The 14,299-nt window shown below is 49.8% G+C and overlaps 1 protein-coding gene across 7 annotated transcripts in view; it reads right to left on the bottom strand.

The window, feature by feature from the left end:
* Positions 1–2,587: 2,587 nt before the first annotated feature.
* Positions 2,588–14,299, bottom strand: part of LOC139237898 (dnaJ homolog subfamily B member 1-like) — a 17,108-nt gene continuing 5,396 nt past the window's right edge. For all 7 annotated transcript variants that reach the window (XM_070867177.1, XM_070867174.1, XM_070867175.1 and 4 more), the window contains exons 2-4: positions 14,048–14,265; positions 5,709–6,271; positions 2,588–3,239 (exon numbers count right to left, since the gene is read on the bottom strand). In XM_070867177.1, the coding sequence (XP_070723278.1) occupies positions 3,009–3,239; positions 5,709–6,271; positions 14,048–14,258 (1,005 nt within the window). In that variant the 5' untranslated portion in view covers positions 14,259–14,265 and the 3' untranslated portion in view covers positions 2,588–3,008. The remainder of the gene's footprint in view (positions 3,240–5,708; positions 6,272–14,047; positions 14,266–14,299) is intronic.

Here is a 14,299-nt window from a genome sequence, read left to right as displayed (position 1 = left end):
CAGCAGCACGCGCTGCTCCCTCTAATGGCCCCGGCCTGCTGATGGTTTTATGAGACAGATTGCACTCTCGCTCACCACCCTTCCACTGCCGTATGCTAATGTCAGTGGCTCAGTGGATAGCACACTTGCCTCCGAGTCAGGTTTGGGGTTCAAGTCCCACGTAGGGGCATTTAAGGGGAAGCTGGATAAACACATGAGGAAGAAAGGAATGGAAGGACATGTTGATTGGGTGAGATGTAGAGGGGTGGGAGGAGGAAGGCGTGGGTCAGTAGAGACCTGTTGGGCCGAATGGTCCGTTTCTGTGCTGTACATTCTGAGCAATACAAACGTCAAAAACAACAGTTCCGTCTGTGTTGTTTGCATGAACAGACAGGCTCAGCTAGACGGTGCATTGTGGGTCTGCAATGCTGTTAGTTCCCTGGGTGTTGGCCAATTTACACCAAGGAGTGTGGCCAAGAGAACAGTGTGTATCATCCTCCAATCACCCTTGAAATCTCTGACAAGGGCGCTGAAAGCAGATTCAATGGTAGCCTTTCAAAAGGGAACTGGATAAATACATGAAAAGGAAAAAAATTGCTCGAATTTGGGGTAAAAGAGCAGGGGGAAGTCGCTTCACAAGAGTGTTATGAGACGATAGATAAATTTGACACCGCCACATAATTAGGGCAGGTGACCAAAAGCTGGGTCAAAGAGGTAGATTTTAAAGGAGGAGAGGTAAAGAGGCGGAGAGGTTCAGAGAGGGAGTTCCAGAGCTTGGGGCCCAGGCAACAGAAGGCACGGCCACCAATGGTGGAGCGATTATAATCGGGGATGCTCAAGAGGGCAGAATTAGAGGAGCGCAGAGATCTCGGGGGGTTGTGGGGCTGGAGGAGATTACAGAGATAGGGAGGGGCGAGGGCCATGGAGGGATTTGAAAATAAGGATGAGAATTTTGAAATCAAGGCTGATGCAGGTCAACGAGCACAGGGGGGTGATGGGTGAGCGGGACTTGGTGCGAGTTAGGACACGGGGCAGTGAGCATAGGGGGTGATGGGTGAGCGGGACTTGGTGCGAGTTAGGACACGGGCAGCCGAGTTTTCGATCACCTCTAGTTTATGTAGGGTAGAATGTGGGAGACGGGTGAGCGTTGGAATGCATTTATACAGCGCCTTTCACGACCACCGGACGTCTCAAAGCACTTTGAAGAACTTTTTCTGAAGTGCAGTCACTGTTGTAATGTGGGTAACGTGGCAGCCATTTTGCGCACAGCAAGCTCCCACAAACCGCAATGTGATAATGACCAGATAATCTGTTTTTGTTAAGTGGCTAAAGTTAGGTGATTAAACAACTGAGTTTATCCTTGAATATACGTATCTCACGTTAGATCGGAAGGAACTGCGAGTTAGATTAGTACAAGTGGTGTAACCTGGAAGTTACTGTACCAGTTACATGAATCATGGGAACAAACAAAGGTACGGTAGCAAGGGCTTCTTTGCAACACCACTACGGTCAGAGCTGAACATGCACAAGATGTTTGGTCAACCTGTACATGTGCAAGTAATACAGAATGAGCAACAGTTTGCAGAGTAACACAGCTTTTAAAATAAATTCCCAGTATATGGGCGACGTTACATTTACTGCCCATCCCTAGTTGCCCAGAGGGGACAGTGGGCCCTCTTCTAGGCTTCCTTGACCACTTCCGAAGATGTTAAAAAAAAAAAGTCACCCACAAAGGGTGGGAGTCTCAGGTGGACAAGATCGATCCCATGGCACTATATATCGGCGAGTGCAGCAGTTGTCCTGGTCAACATTAAATTGTTCAAAACATCCCTGCAGTGTGCACCGTCTACAAGATGCACTGCAGCAACTCGCCAAGGCTTCTTCGGCAGCACCTCACAAACCTGTGACCTCTACCCCCGAGAAGGACAAGGGCAGCAGGCGCATGGGAACACAACCACCTCCACGTTCCCCTCCCAGTCACACACCATCCCGACTGGGAAATATATCAGCCGTTCCTTCATCGTCGCTGGGTCACAATCCTGGAACTCCCTCCCTAACAGCACTGTGGGAGCACCTTCACCACACGGACTGCAGCGGTTCAAGGCGGCGGCTCACCAGCACCTTCTCATGGGGCAATTAGGGATGGGCAATAAATGCCGGCCTTGCCATCAATACCCAAGCTAAACCCACATTTGATTAAGAGCTTTAGATTTCAAAATTCTCATCATGGCCTCACCCCTCCCTATCTCTAATCTCCTCCAGCCCCACAACCCACCCCCTCCTCCACCCAGAGATGTCTGCGCTCCTCTAATTCTGCCCCCCTGAGCATCCCTGATTATAAATCGCTCCACCGTCGGTGGCCGTGCCTTCTGTTGTCTGGACCCCAAGCTCTGGAACTCCCTCCCTAAACCTCTCCGCCTCCCTCAAGATGCTCCTTAAAACCTACCTCTTTGACCAAGCTTTTGGTCACCTGCCCAAATTTCTCCTCATGCAGATCGGTGTCAAATTTTGTGTCTCATAACACTGCTGTGAAGCACCTTGGGACGTTTCACAATGTTAAAGGCGCTATATAAATATGGTTATTGTTCATACAGTGCAGACGTAATGCTTTAAGAGAAAATGAAGAAAAACAATTTATTGTTTGAACAAAGAGGTAATGAGCCACATTACAGACAGAGACAATATTTGAATAGAATGGCCAATACTATTTTTGTATTGCATATTATTTTTGGTTACAAATGGCTGCATTATTTACACTGAACAAGAGAATATATAAAGCTGAACGTGTGCTGCAGTGTTCTGAAGGTACAGACCCGATACCAACAGTTTCAAATTATGTAGAGACTGGAATATAGATTATTTTTTTATATATAAAAGCCCACTAAGCAACTTGCTCAGTGGTAATGTCCAAGTTGGCGAGGTCATGTTTAAGACCACCGCCTGGCAGTTACAATCCACTACAATACAATTCCTCACCTTCGCCACCCTCACCCCCACAATCACAGGACGCCCCGAAACCTCCGCCGCAGTTACAGGGGCAGCAGCTCCTTGAGTTTCTCCCGCGTTGTGTTCGTCAGCGACTCGGGAAACCGCACGTGAAACTCCACCACCAAGTCTCCACGGCGCTCCGGCTGCTTTGGCAGTGGCAATCCTTCCGACGCTATCCTCCTCTGCGAGCCCGGCTGGATGATGTCCTTGAACACCATCGTGTGGGTTTTCTTATCCAGCGTCGGTATAGACAGCGTGCAACCGCATAGCGCCTGGACACAAACAAAAAGCAATGGACAGGTTAGCTAAATCACCATCGGCAGTCCCTCGGGGCCGAGGAGGACTTGTTTCCACACTAAAAACGAGTCCTCGGGTGGCTGATGAACTCATTTTAAAACGGTGGAAGATGCCTGTGGGTGGATTTTTTTAACGTGGGGTGGCCGTTGCACACCAACCACCACACGGGCTTGACAGAGCGAGGTCTTGGTCCAGTGGCAAGGGGATCCCAGATGACTGGAGACCAGGCTCCACCACCCCCACCTCCCCCCCCCCCCCCACCATGTGCCAATACACGCGCCCAGACAGGGAGGCACGCGGGCACGCGCAGACACAGACAGACAGATAGGCGCATGCGCGCAGACAGACACAGTCCACCCAATAGGTGGACTCACTCCTGTCTCGTAGCAATGCCCCCCCCCAGAGACCTGAATGCCCCTTGTGTATCTCGATATTCTAGCACCTCGGACAGGACACAAGCAATACCTGTCACGCCCACCCTTTCCCTCGGTAAAGTGATGTAGGCAAGAGGTATGGCGGGAATGGCCCGAATAGTGTCTCAACTCTTGGAGTGCAGGCCCACAGATCCTGAAGGTAACATACCAGGTGGTTAAAAAAAGGTATAAGGAATACTTGCCTTTATTAGCCGAGGCACAGAATACAAGAGCAGGGGGGTTATGCTTGAACTGTATAAAACACTGGTTAGGCCACAGCTGGAGTACTGCGTGCAGTTCTGGTCACCACATTACAGGAAGGATGTGATTGCACTGGAGAGTGTACAGAGGAGATTTACAATAATGTTGCCTGGACTGGAGAATTTTAACAATGAGGAAAGATTGGATAGGCTGGGTCTGTTTTCTTTGGAACAGAGGAGGCTGAGGGGAGACCTGATTGAGGTGTATAAAATTTTATGGGGCCTGGATAGGAAGGACCCGTTAACCTTGGCGGAGGGGTCAACAACCAGAGGACATAGATTTAAAAATAAATAGGGAGAGGTTTAGAGGAGATATGATGGTAAATTTCTTCACCCAGAGGGTGGTGGGGGTCTGGAACTCACTGTCTGAAAGGGTGATAAATGTGGTGAGGGTTTCTGCCTCTAACAAGTACATGGATGTGCACCTGAAGTGCCATAACCTACAGGGCTACAGACCCAGAGCTGGAAAGTGGGATTAGGCTGGATAGCTCTTGGTCGGCCGGCACGGATACGATGGGCCAAATGGCCTCCTTCCGTGCCGTAAATTTCTATAGTTCTATGACTTGCATTTATATAGCGCCTCTCGGAGTAAAACACCCCAAGACTCTTCACAGGATCATTACCAGTCAACAATTCATCACCGACCTACACCATGAGCTATTAGGACAGGTGACCAAGGGCTCAATCGAAGAAGTTGGTTTTAATGAGCATCTTGAAGGAAGAATGAGGCAGAGAGGTTTCGACAGGGAGTTCTAGAGCTTGGGGCCCAGGCAGCTGAAGGCACGGCCACCAATGGTGGAGCGATGGGAATCGGGGATAAGAATTCTCTTCCCCAGAGAGCTGCGGAGGCTGGGTCATTGAATATATTTAAGGCGGAGATAGACCGATCTTAGAACGATAGGGAGTCAAGGGTTATGGGCAGCAGGCAGGGAAGTGGAGTTGAAACACAGAAACATAGAAAAGTAGTAGTAGGCCATTCGGCCCTGCGAGTCTGCACCGCCATTGAATATGATCATGGCTGATCCTCTATCTCAACACCATATTCCCGCTTTTTTCCCATACCCCTTGGTGCCTGGTGTCTAGAAATCTATCTATCTCCCTCTTAAGTGCAGTGAAGGTTCACCAGACTGATTCCTAGGATGGCAGGACTGACATGAAGAAAGACTGGATCGACTAGGCTTATATTCACTGGAACTTAGAAGAATGAGAGGGGATCTCATAGAAACATATAACATTCTGACAGGATTGGACAGGTTAGATGCAGGAAGAATGTTCCCGATTTTGGGGAAGTCCAGAACCAGGGGTCACAGTTTAAGGATAAGGGGTAAGCCATTTAGGACTGAGATGAGGAGAAACTTCTTCACTCAGAGAATTGTGAACCGGTGGAATTCTCTACCACAGAAAGTTGTTGAGGCCAGTTCGTTAGATATATTCAAAGGGTGGCCCTAAAGGGATATGGAGAGAAAGCAGGAGTGGGGTACTAGCAGGACTGAAGTTGCATGATCAGCCATGATCATATTGAATGGTGGTGCAGGCTCGAAGGGCCGAATGGCCTGCTCCTGCACCTATTTTCTATGTTTCTAATGTTAAATATATTCAGCAACTTGGCCTCCACAGCCTTCGGTGGTAGAGAATTCCACAGGTTCACCAGGATCAGATCAGCCGTGATCTTATTGTTGAATGGCAGAACAGGCTCGAGGGGCCGAATGGCCGACTACTGCTCCTATTTCTTGTGTGTGGTGTCCTACACCACTCAAAAAGGAGCGCTTACCTCTCGGAGGCTGATCTTTGCTTGGTAGATGATGTCAGAACCGTTGCGCTTGAAGACTGGGTGCGGCTTGTCCTTCAGCACAAAGATGATGTCCGCGGGAATGTTGTGGGCCGTCTCGTCGCCTTCCTTGGGGAAGGTGATCTTTGTGCCTTCCTTCCAGCCCTTCTTGATCTCAATGGTGAGGATGGTGTCCTCCTGCCGCGACGTGTGGCGGTCCGGGTTCAAGCGCTTCCGCCGGATCTTCATCTTCTTCGTGCAGCCGTTGTAGACCTCCTCCAGAGAGACCTTCAGCTCGTGGGTGACGGCGGTGTCCTGCTTCCTGGCGGGAGGCCGGCCCCGGTGAAAGCCCGGCACGCCACCCACACCGCCCATGCCGAAGCCACTGAAGGAGCTGAGCGGGTCGTCGTCGATCTCCATGTCCTCCTCGCCGTTCCGCTGCCCAAAGAACATGTCGAAGGGGCTTCTGCCGCCAAAGAACTCGGCAAAAACGGCGTGGGGGTCTCCGTGGAATGTGTACTGGAATCTGGCGCCATTGGGACCAGCAGAGCCATTACCCTTCAACCCTGAAACAGAGGGGCAGGGGGGGGGTGGGGGGTGGAAATAATGGGAATGGTTTTAGCAATCGACCAGCAATGAAAATCGACCAACAACAGATAATTGCAAGCTATCAAGACAGTTAATTCATCGATCCCAGAAAGATAGAAGGCGACACAAGGGTAGAGACCAGACGACCAATGCTGTGTACGCCTGTGTACAGGGAGTGCAGGATCATAGTTTGGGCGGGGGAGAAAATGCAAAGTTGTTAAATTGTCACTCGAAGACTGAAGATCAGGTTCAGCAATTAGTTACCACAGAACCATAGAAATTTACAGGACGGAAGGAGGCCATGTCAGCCCATCGTGTCCGCACCGGCCGACCAAGAGCCACCCAGCCTAATCCCACTTTCCAGCTCTCGGTCCATAGCCCTGTAGGTTACAGCACTTCAAGTGCACATCCAAGTACTTTTTAAAAAAGTACTTTTAAAAGTGGTGAGGGTTTCTGCCTCTACCACCCTTTCAGGCAGTGAGTTCCAGACCCCCACCACCCTCTGGGTGAAGAAAGTTCTCTTCAAATCCCCTCTAAACCACCTACCAATTACTTTAAAATCGATACCGCTGCGTATTAACCCCTCTGCTAAGGGAAATAGGTCCTTCCTATTGAGGTACCCCATAAGCTTATACACTTAAAAGCAGCAATAGCATTTATAAGCCGCTTCACAGGATGGTAATCAACCAAATGTTGATACCGGCCCAAAGGAGTTATTAGGATGGGTGACTAAAAGCTTGTTTAATAGGTGGGTCTTCAAAAGAGAGACGGAGAGGTTTAGGCAGGGAGTTCCAGAGCTTGGGGCCCAGGCAACAGAAGGCACAATCACCAATGGTGGAGCAATTATAATCAGGGATGCTCAGGGAGGGCAGAATTTGAGGCGTGCAGATATCTCCGGGGGGGGGGGGGGGGGGGGTGGCGGGGAGGGGTTGTGGGGCTGGAGGAGATTACAGAGATAAGGAGGGACAAGGCCATGGAGGGATTTGTAAACAAGGATGAGAATTTTTAAATTGAAGCGTTGCTTAACTGGCAGCCAACGTAGATCAACGAGCACAGGGGGTGATGGGTGAGCGGGACTTGGTGCGAGTTAGGACACGGGGCAGTGAGCACAGGGGGTGATGGGTGAGCGGGACTTGGTGCGAGTTAGGACACGGGGCAGTGAGCACAGTGGGTGATGGGTGAGCGGGACTTGGTGCGAGTTAGGACACGGGGCAGTGAGCACAGGGGGTGATGGGTGAGCGGGACTTGGTGCGAGTTAGGACACGGGACAGTGAGCACAGGGGGTGATGGGTGAGCAGGACACGGTGCGAGTTAGGACACGGGACAGCGAGCACAGGGGGCGATGGGTGAGCGGGACTTGGTGTGAGTTAGAACACGGGGCAGCGAGCACAGTGGGTGATGGGTGAGTGGGACTTGGTGCGAGTTAGGACACGGGGCAGAGAGCACAGGGGGTGATGGGTGAGCGGGACTTGGTGCGAGTTAGGACACGGGGCAGCGAGCACAGGGGGTGATGGGTGAGTGGGACTTGGTGCGAGTTAGGACACGGGGCAGAGAGCACAGGGGGTGATGGGTGAGCGGGACTTGGTGCGAGTTAGGACACGGGGCAGCCGAGTTGTGGACGAGCTCAAGAAGGAGAGAGATGGGAGGGCGGCCACGAGAAAGAAAAAGAATGACTTGCATTTATATTGCGCCTTTCACGACCACGGGATGTCCCAAAGTGCTTTACAGCCAATGAAGTCGTTTTTGGAGTGTAGTCACTGTTATAATGTGGGAATAGTTGAGTCTGGAGGTAACCAAGGCATGGATGAGGGTTTCAGCAGCGGATGTGGTGAGATAGGGGCGGAGACGGGTGATGTTACGGAGATGGTAATAGACTGTGTTAGTGATGCCGTTGGAAGCTCATCTCGGGGTCAAATAGGATGGCAAGGTGGCAAACAATCTGATTTAGCCTCAGACCAAGGGCTAGAGAAAGGGATGGAGTCGGTGGCAAGGCAACAAAGGATATTTTCAGTATTTTATTTTATGTTTGAGTTGGTGTTTCGATATTTTTTTTTTTTAAAGTCAGCATGAAGTAGACACTACACTCTGCAAAACATCCTCAGCCTTTGCCAGTGTACGATGGGCATCCAGGACAAAAATAACGGTTTAATGCTCCCACTAATTTCCATACATCTCCAGATACAGATCCCAACACATCTCATCCTTCTCATTAGCCGTGGCTCAGTGGGCAGCACCCTCGCCTCGGAGTCAGAAGGTTGTGGATTCAAGTCCCACTCCAGGGACTTGAGCACAAAATCTAGTCCGACACTCCCAATGCAGTGCGGAGGGAGCGCCGCACTGTCGGAGGGGTGGCGCGGAGGGGCCGTCTTTCTGGTGAGACGTTAAACCGAGGCCCCGCCTGCTCTCTCAGGTGGATGTAAAAGATCGGCTGGCACTATTTGGAAACCAGTGACAGGATCGGTCCAAGTCAGCATGGATTTATGAAAGGGAAATCAGGCTTGACAAATCTTCTGGAATTTTTTTTGAGGATGTAACTAGTTGAGTGGACAAGGGAGAACCAGTGGATGGTGTATTTGGACTTTCAAAAGACTTTTGACAAGGTCCCACACAACAGATTAGTGTGCAAAATTAAAGCACATGGTTTTGGGGGTAATGTATTGACATGGATAGAGAACTGGTTGGCAGACAGGAAGCAAAGAGTCGGGATAAATGGGTCCTTTTCAGAATGGCAGGCAATGACTAGTTCGGTGCCGCAGGGCTCAGTGCCCAGCTATTCACAATATACATCAGTGATTTAGATGAAGGAATTGAGTGTAATATCTCCAAGTTTGCAGGTGACACTAAGCTGGGTGGCGGTGTGAGCTGTGAGGAGGATGCTAAGAGGCTGCAGGGTGACTTGGACAGGTTAGGTGAGTGGGCAAATGCATGGCAGATGCAGTATAATCTGGATAAATGAGAGGTTACCCACTTTGGTGGCAAAAACAGGAAGGCAGAATATTATCTGAATGGCGGCAGATTAGGAAAAGGGGAGGTGCAACGAGACCTGGGTGTCATGGTACATCAGTCATTGAAAGTTGGTATGCAGGTACAGCAGGTGGTGAAGGCAGCAAATGGTATGTTGGCCTTCATAGCAAGGGGATTTGAGTATAGGAGTAGGGAGGTGTTACTGCAGTTGTACAGGGCCTTGGTGAGGCCACACCTGGAATATTGTGTTCAGTTTTGGTCTCCTAATCTGAGGAAGGACGTTCTTGCTATTGAGGGAGTGCAGCGAAGGTTCACCAGACTGATTCCCGGAATAGCAGGACTGACATGAGGAGAGACTGGATCGACTGGGCCTGTATTCACTGGAGTTTAGATGAATGAGAGGGGATCTCATAGAAGCATATAAAATTCTGACGGGACTGGACAGGTTAGATGCAGGAAGAATGTTCCTGATGTTGGGGAAGTCCAGAACCAGGGGTGACAGTCTAAGGATAAGGGGTAAGCCATTTAGGACCGAGATGAGGAGAAACTTCTTCACTCAGAGAGTTGTTAACCTGTGGAATTCTCTACTACAGAAAGTTGTTGGGGCCAGTTCATTAGATATATTCAAAAGAGAGTTAGATATGGCCCTTACGGCTAAAGGGATCAAGAGGTATGGAGAGAAAGTAGGAAAGGGGTACTGAAGTGAATGATCAGCCATGAGCATATTGAATGGTGGTGCAGGCTCGAAGGACCGAATGGCCTACTCCTGCACCTATTTTCTATGTTTCTATTTCAATGAAGAGCAGGGGAGTTATCCCCGGTGTCCTGGCCAATATTTATCCTTCAATCAACATCAACATCACAAAAATCTGATTATTTGGTCATCATCACATTGCTGTTTGTGGGAGCTTGCTGTGCGCAAATTGGCTGCTGTGTTTCCCACATCACAACAGTGACTACACTCCAAAAGTATTTCATTGGCTGTAAAGCGCTTTGAGACATCCGGTGGTCATGAAAGGCTCTATATAAATGCAAGTCTTTCTTTTTTTCGCATTTGTTCACCAACAGCATGAAGAATGGACAAACAAAATACAAACTGGACAATTTACAATCTATATAAACGACTTGGAAGAAGGGACTGAGTGTAATGTAGCCAAGTTTGCTGATGATACAAAGATGGGAAGAAAAGCAATGTGTGAGGAGGTCACAAAAAAAATCTGCAAAAGGACATAGACAGGCTAAGTGAGTGGGCAAAAATTTGGCAGATGGAGTATAATGTTGGAAAGTGTGAGGTCATGCACTTTGGCAGAAAAAAAATCAAAGAGCAAGTTATTATTTAAATGGAGAAAGATTGTAAAGTGCTGCAGTACAGCAGGACCTGGGGGTCTTGGTGCATGAAACACAAAAGGAAAGTATGCAGGTACAGCAAGTGATCAGGAAGGCCAATGAAATATTGGTCTTTATTGCAAAGAGGATAGAGTATAAAAGCAGGGAAGTCTTACTACAGTTATACAGGGTATTGGTGAGGAATACTGCGTGCAGTTTTGGTTTCCATATTTACAAAATTATATACTTGCTTTGGAGGCAGTTCAGAGAAGCTTCACTAGGTTGATTCTGGAGATGAGGGGGTTGACTTATGAGGAAAGGTTGAGTAGGTTGGGCCTCTACTCATTGGAACTCAGAAGAATGAGGTGATCTTATCGAAACGTGTAAGATTATGCAGGGGCTTGACAAGGTGGATGCAGAGAGGATGTTTCCACTGATGGGGGAGACTAGAACTAGAGGGTATGATCTTAGAATAAGGGGCCGCCCATTTAAAACTGAGATGAGGAGGAATTTCTACTCAGAGGGTTGTAAATCTGTGGAATTCGCTGGTTCAGAGAGCTGTGGAAGCTGGGACATTGAATAAATTTAAGACAGCGATAGACAGTTTCTTAATAGGTAAGGGGATAAGGGGTTATGGGGAGCGGGCGGGGAAGTGGATCCAAGTCCATGATCAGATCAGCCATGATCTTATTGAATGGTGGAGCAGGCTCGAGGGGCTGTATGGCCTACTCCTGCTCCTATTTCTTATGTTCTTAAAATGCAAAATGGAATAGGAGTGTTGGAGGGCATCCTGTTAGTTGGTGTTGTCTAACTCACTTGCTCTTCATTCTCAAGTTGCATCACTCAGCAGGTAAATAAAACTAATGGCAGTGTTCTGTAACAGCTGATGGACAGTCAGGGACCAGGTAAGTTTCAAGAGACAAAGGCCCACTGTAAATCAGACTGGCGCTCCTCAATGCGAGACGTGCTGAAGGATATCGGAGTGCACACGTGGTCTTTACCACCCCTACCAAGGTGAGGGGTCTTGCTGGGATACAGCTCCACAGGCACCAACAACCCGAGGGTCATCCTTCACAGTGAGCACAGACATCGTCGACAAGCTATCCGACCAGGGTGGGGGTATCACCCGATGGCCAGGCGCGCTTCCCAGCAAGGCTCAAGGGAACCTTCATATTAGAGCCAGGCCGATCAGGGGTGATGTCAGGAAGCACTTCTTCACACAAAGGGTTAGTGGGAATCTGGAACTCTCTCTTTTCCCCCACCCCCCCAAAAGCTATTGAGCTTGGGGGCAATTGAAAATGGCAAAGCTAAGGTGGATTGATTTTGTTTGGGATATGGAACCAAGGCGGATACATGGAAGTCAGAAAACAGTTTGGCTTGGGGCCCAGGCAACAGAAGGCACGGTCACCCATGGTTGAGTGATTATCAGGGATGCTCAAGGGGGCAGAATTTGAGTGCAAATATCTCTGGGGGGGGGGGGGGGGGGGGGGTGAGGTTGTGGGGCTGGAGGAGATTACAGAGCTAGGGAGAGGCGATTTTGAAATCGAGGTGTTGCTTAACCAGAAGCCAATGTAGGTCAGCCAGCACAGGGGGTGATGGGTGAGCGGGTCTTGGTGTGAGTTAGGACACGGGGCAGAGAGCACAGGGGGTGATGGTTGAGGGTCTTGGTGTGAGTTAGGACACGGGCAGCGAGCACAGGGGGTGATGGTTGAGCGGGACTCGGTGCGAGTTAGGACACAGGGCAGCCGAGTTTTGGATCACCTCTAGTTTACGTAGGGTAGAATGTGGGAGGCCAGCCAGGAGTGCATTGGGAATAGTGAAGTCTGGAGGTAACAAAGGCACGGATGAGGGCTTCAGCAGCAGATGAGCTGAGGCAGGGGGCGGACACGATGATGTTACGGAGGTCGAAATAGGCGGTCGTAGTTATGCTGCGGATATGTGGTTGGAAGCTCATTTCAGGGTCAAATGTGACACGCAGGTTGTGAACAGTGTGGTTCAGACTCAGACAGGATTACACAGATTCCACTTCTTGTAGTTTCATGTGCTCGGGCTCGGAGTTGTGAAAGTAGGGAGCTCGAGTGAAACAGTTACAGTTAGAATATTACTGTCTGGTGGGGGATCATTCACACAGATTCAGTGGCTATTGACCAGAGCCTTCTGTGAAACAAGGAAAGCGGTTTCTTTTTGTTCCCGAGTGCTGACCAGCGCTGGACAAAATGATTTTATCAGCACCCAACAATGAGGTGGATGCCTATTGAGAGAGAGCGAGGCTGATGCAGACAAAGCACGTGGATAGACCTCCCCGATAGCTGAGTAGGGAATTGCATCGTCTGCACTGCTCCAAGGTCAGAGACCAGGAAAGTTGCTGGTTTGACCTCTAGTCGGTGCAGAGATCACCGATCTCAGCCAGCTCAGCACTCCGAGCCCAGCAACCGGCTGCACACACTCTGGGGCTGGGAACAGAAAGTCTTGCATTTCGATAGCGCCTTTCACGAACACCGGATGTCTCAAAGCGCTTTACAGCCAATTAAGTACTTTTTGAAGTGTAGTCACTGTTGTATTGTGGAAAACGCAGCATTTTGCACACAGCAAGCTCCCACACACAGCAATGTGGACAATGACCAGATAATCTGTTTTTTGTTATGTTGATTTAGAGATAAATATTGGCCCCAGGACACTGGGGATAACTCCCCTGCTCTTCTTCAAAATAGTGCCATGGGATCTATTACATCCACCCGAGGGGGCAGACGGGGCCTCGGTTTAACGTCTCATCAAAAGGCAGCACCTCCGACAGTGCAGCGCTCCCTCATTTCTGCCCCTCTGACAGTACGGCGCTCCCTCAGCAGTGCCCCTCCGACAGTGCAGTGCGGCGCTCCCTCAGCACTGCCCCTCCGACAGTGCAGTGCGGTGCTCCCTCAGCACTGCCCCTCCGACAGTGCATTGCGGCGCTCCCTCAGCACTGCCCCTCTGACAGTGCAGTGCGGTGCTCCCTCAGCACTGCCCCTCCGACAGTGCAGTGCGGTGCTCCCTCAGTACTGCACTGGGAGTGTCAGCCTAGATTTTGTGTGCTCAAATCTCTGGAGTGAGCTAGGATTTATCCACCAATGAGGGACCACCACTAAAAGCAACCTCCCCACCCACCCCACCCAAGCAGTATGTACACTCGGATAGCTTATTTTATTGTAGATAAATCCCCCAGACTCCAAACACACCAAATTCAGAAAGAATAAACCAGGCAATAAAATTACAGAAGCACAAATGGGTGCGGGGGGGGGCGCGGAAACAGGCGGAGGTGATGATTTGTCTATTGCTCCTGGTCCCTGGCCTATCACACAAGGAGCACGTTCGCTCAACAGTGACGTGTACCGGTGCAATAATTCGTCTGGGTACCAATAGACAAAACTCAGTGTGGACGCTGAGCTTCCAGGGTGGGGATAAATCCCCATTTTTTTTTTTTTGCTTACCTTCCTCTCCATACTGATCGTAAACCTCCCGTTTCTTGGGGTCACTCAGGACATCATAGGCCTCGGCAATTTCCTTGAATTTCTCCTCTGCGTCTGGAGACTTGTTCTTGTCGGGGTGGTACTTTAGGGCCAGCTTTCTGTATGCCTTCTTGATTTCATCGTCCGCCGTTCCTTTATTAATGCCCAGGATTTTATAATAATCCTTCCCCATTTTAATCCTGGAGGCAGACAGAGATCATTCAGAAATAGTTC

Source organism: Pristiophorus japonicus, chromosome 24, assembly GCF_044704955.1.
Source record: "Pristiophorus japonicus isolate sPriJap1 chromosome 24, sPriJap1.hap1, whole genome shotgun sequence".
NCBI lineage: Eukaryota > Metazoa > Chordata > Chondrichthyes > Pristiophoridae > Pristiophorus > Pristiophorus japonicus.
Note: the sequence above shows the minus strand (reverse complement) of the source record. Positions and strands in the feature narration are given on the sequence as shown.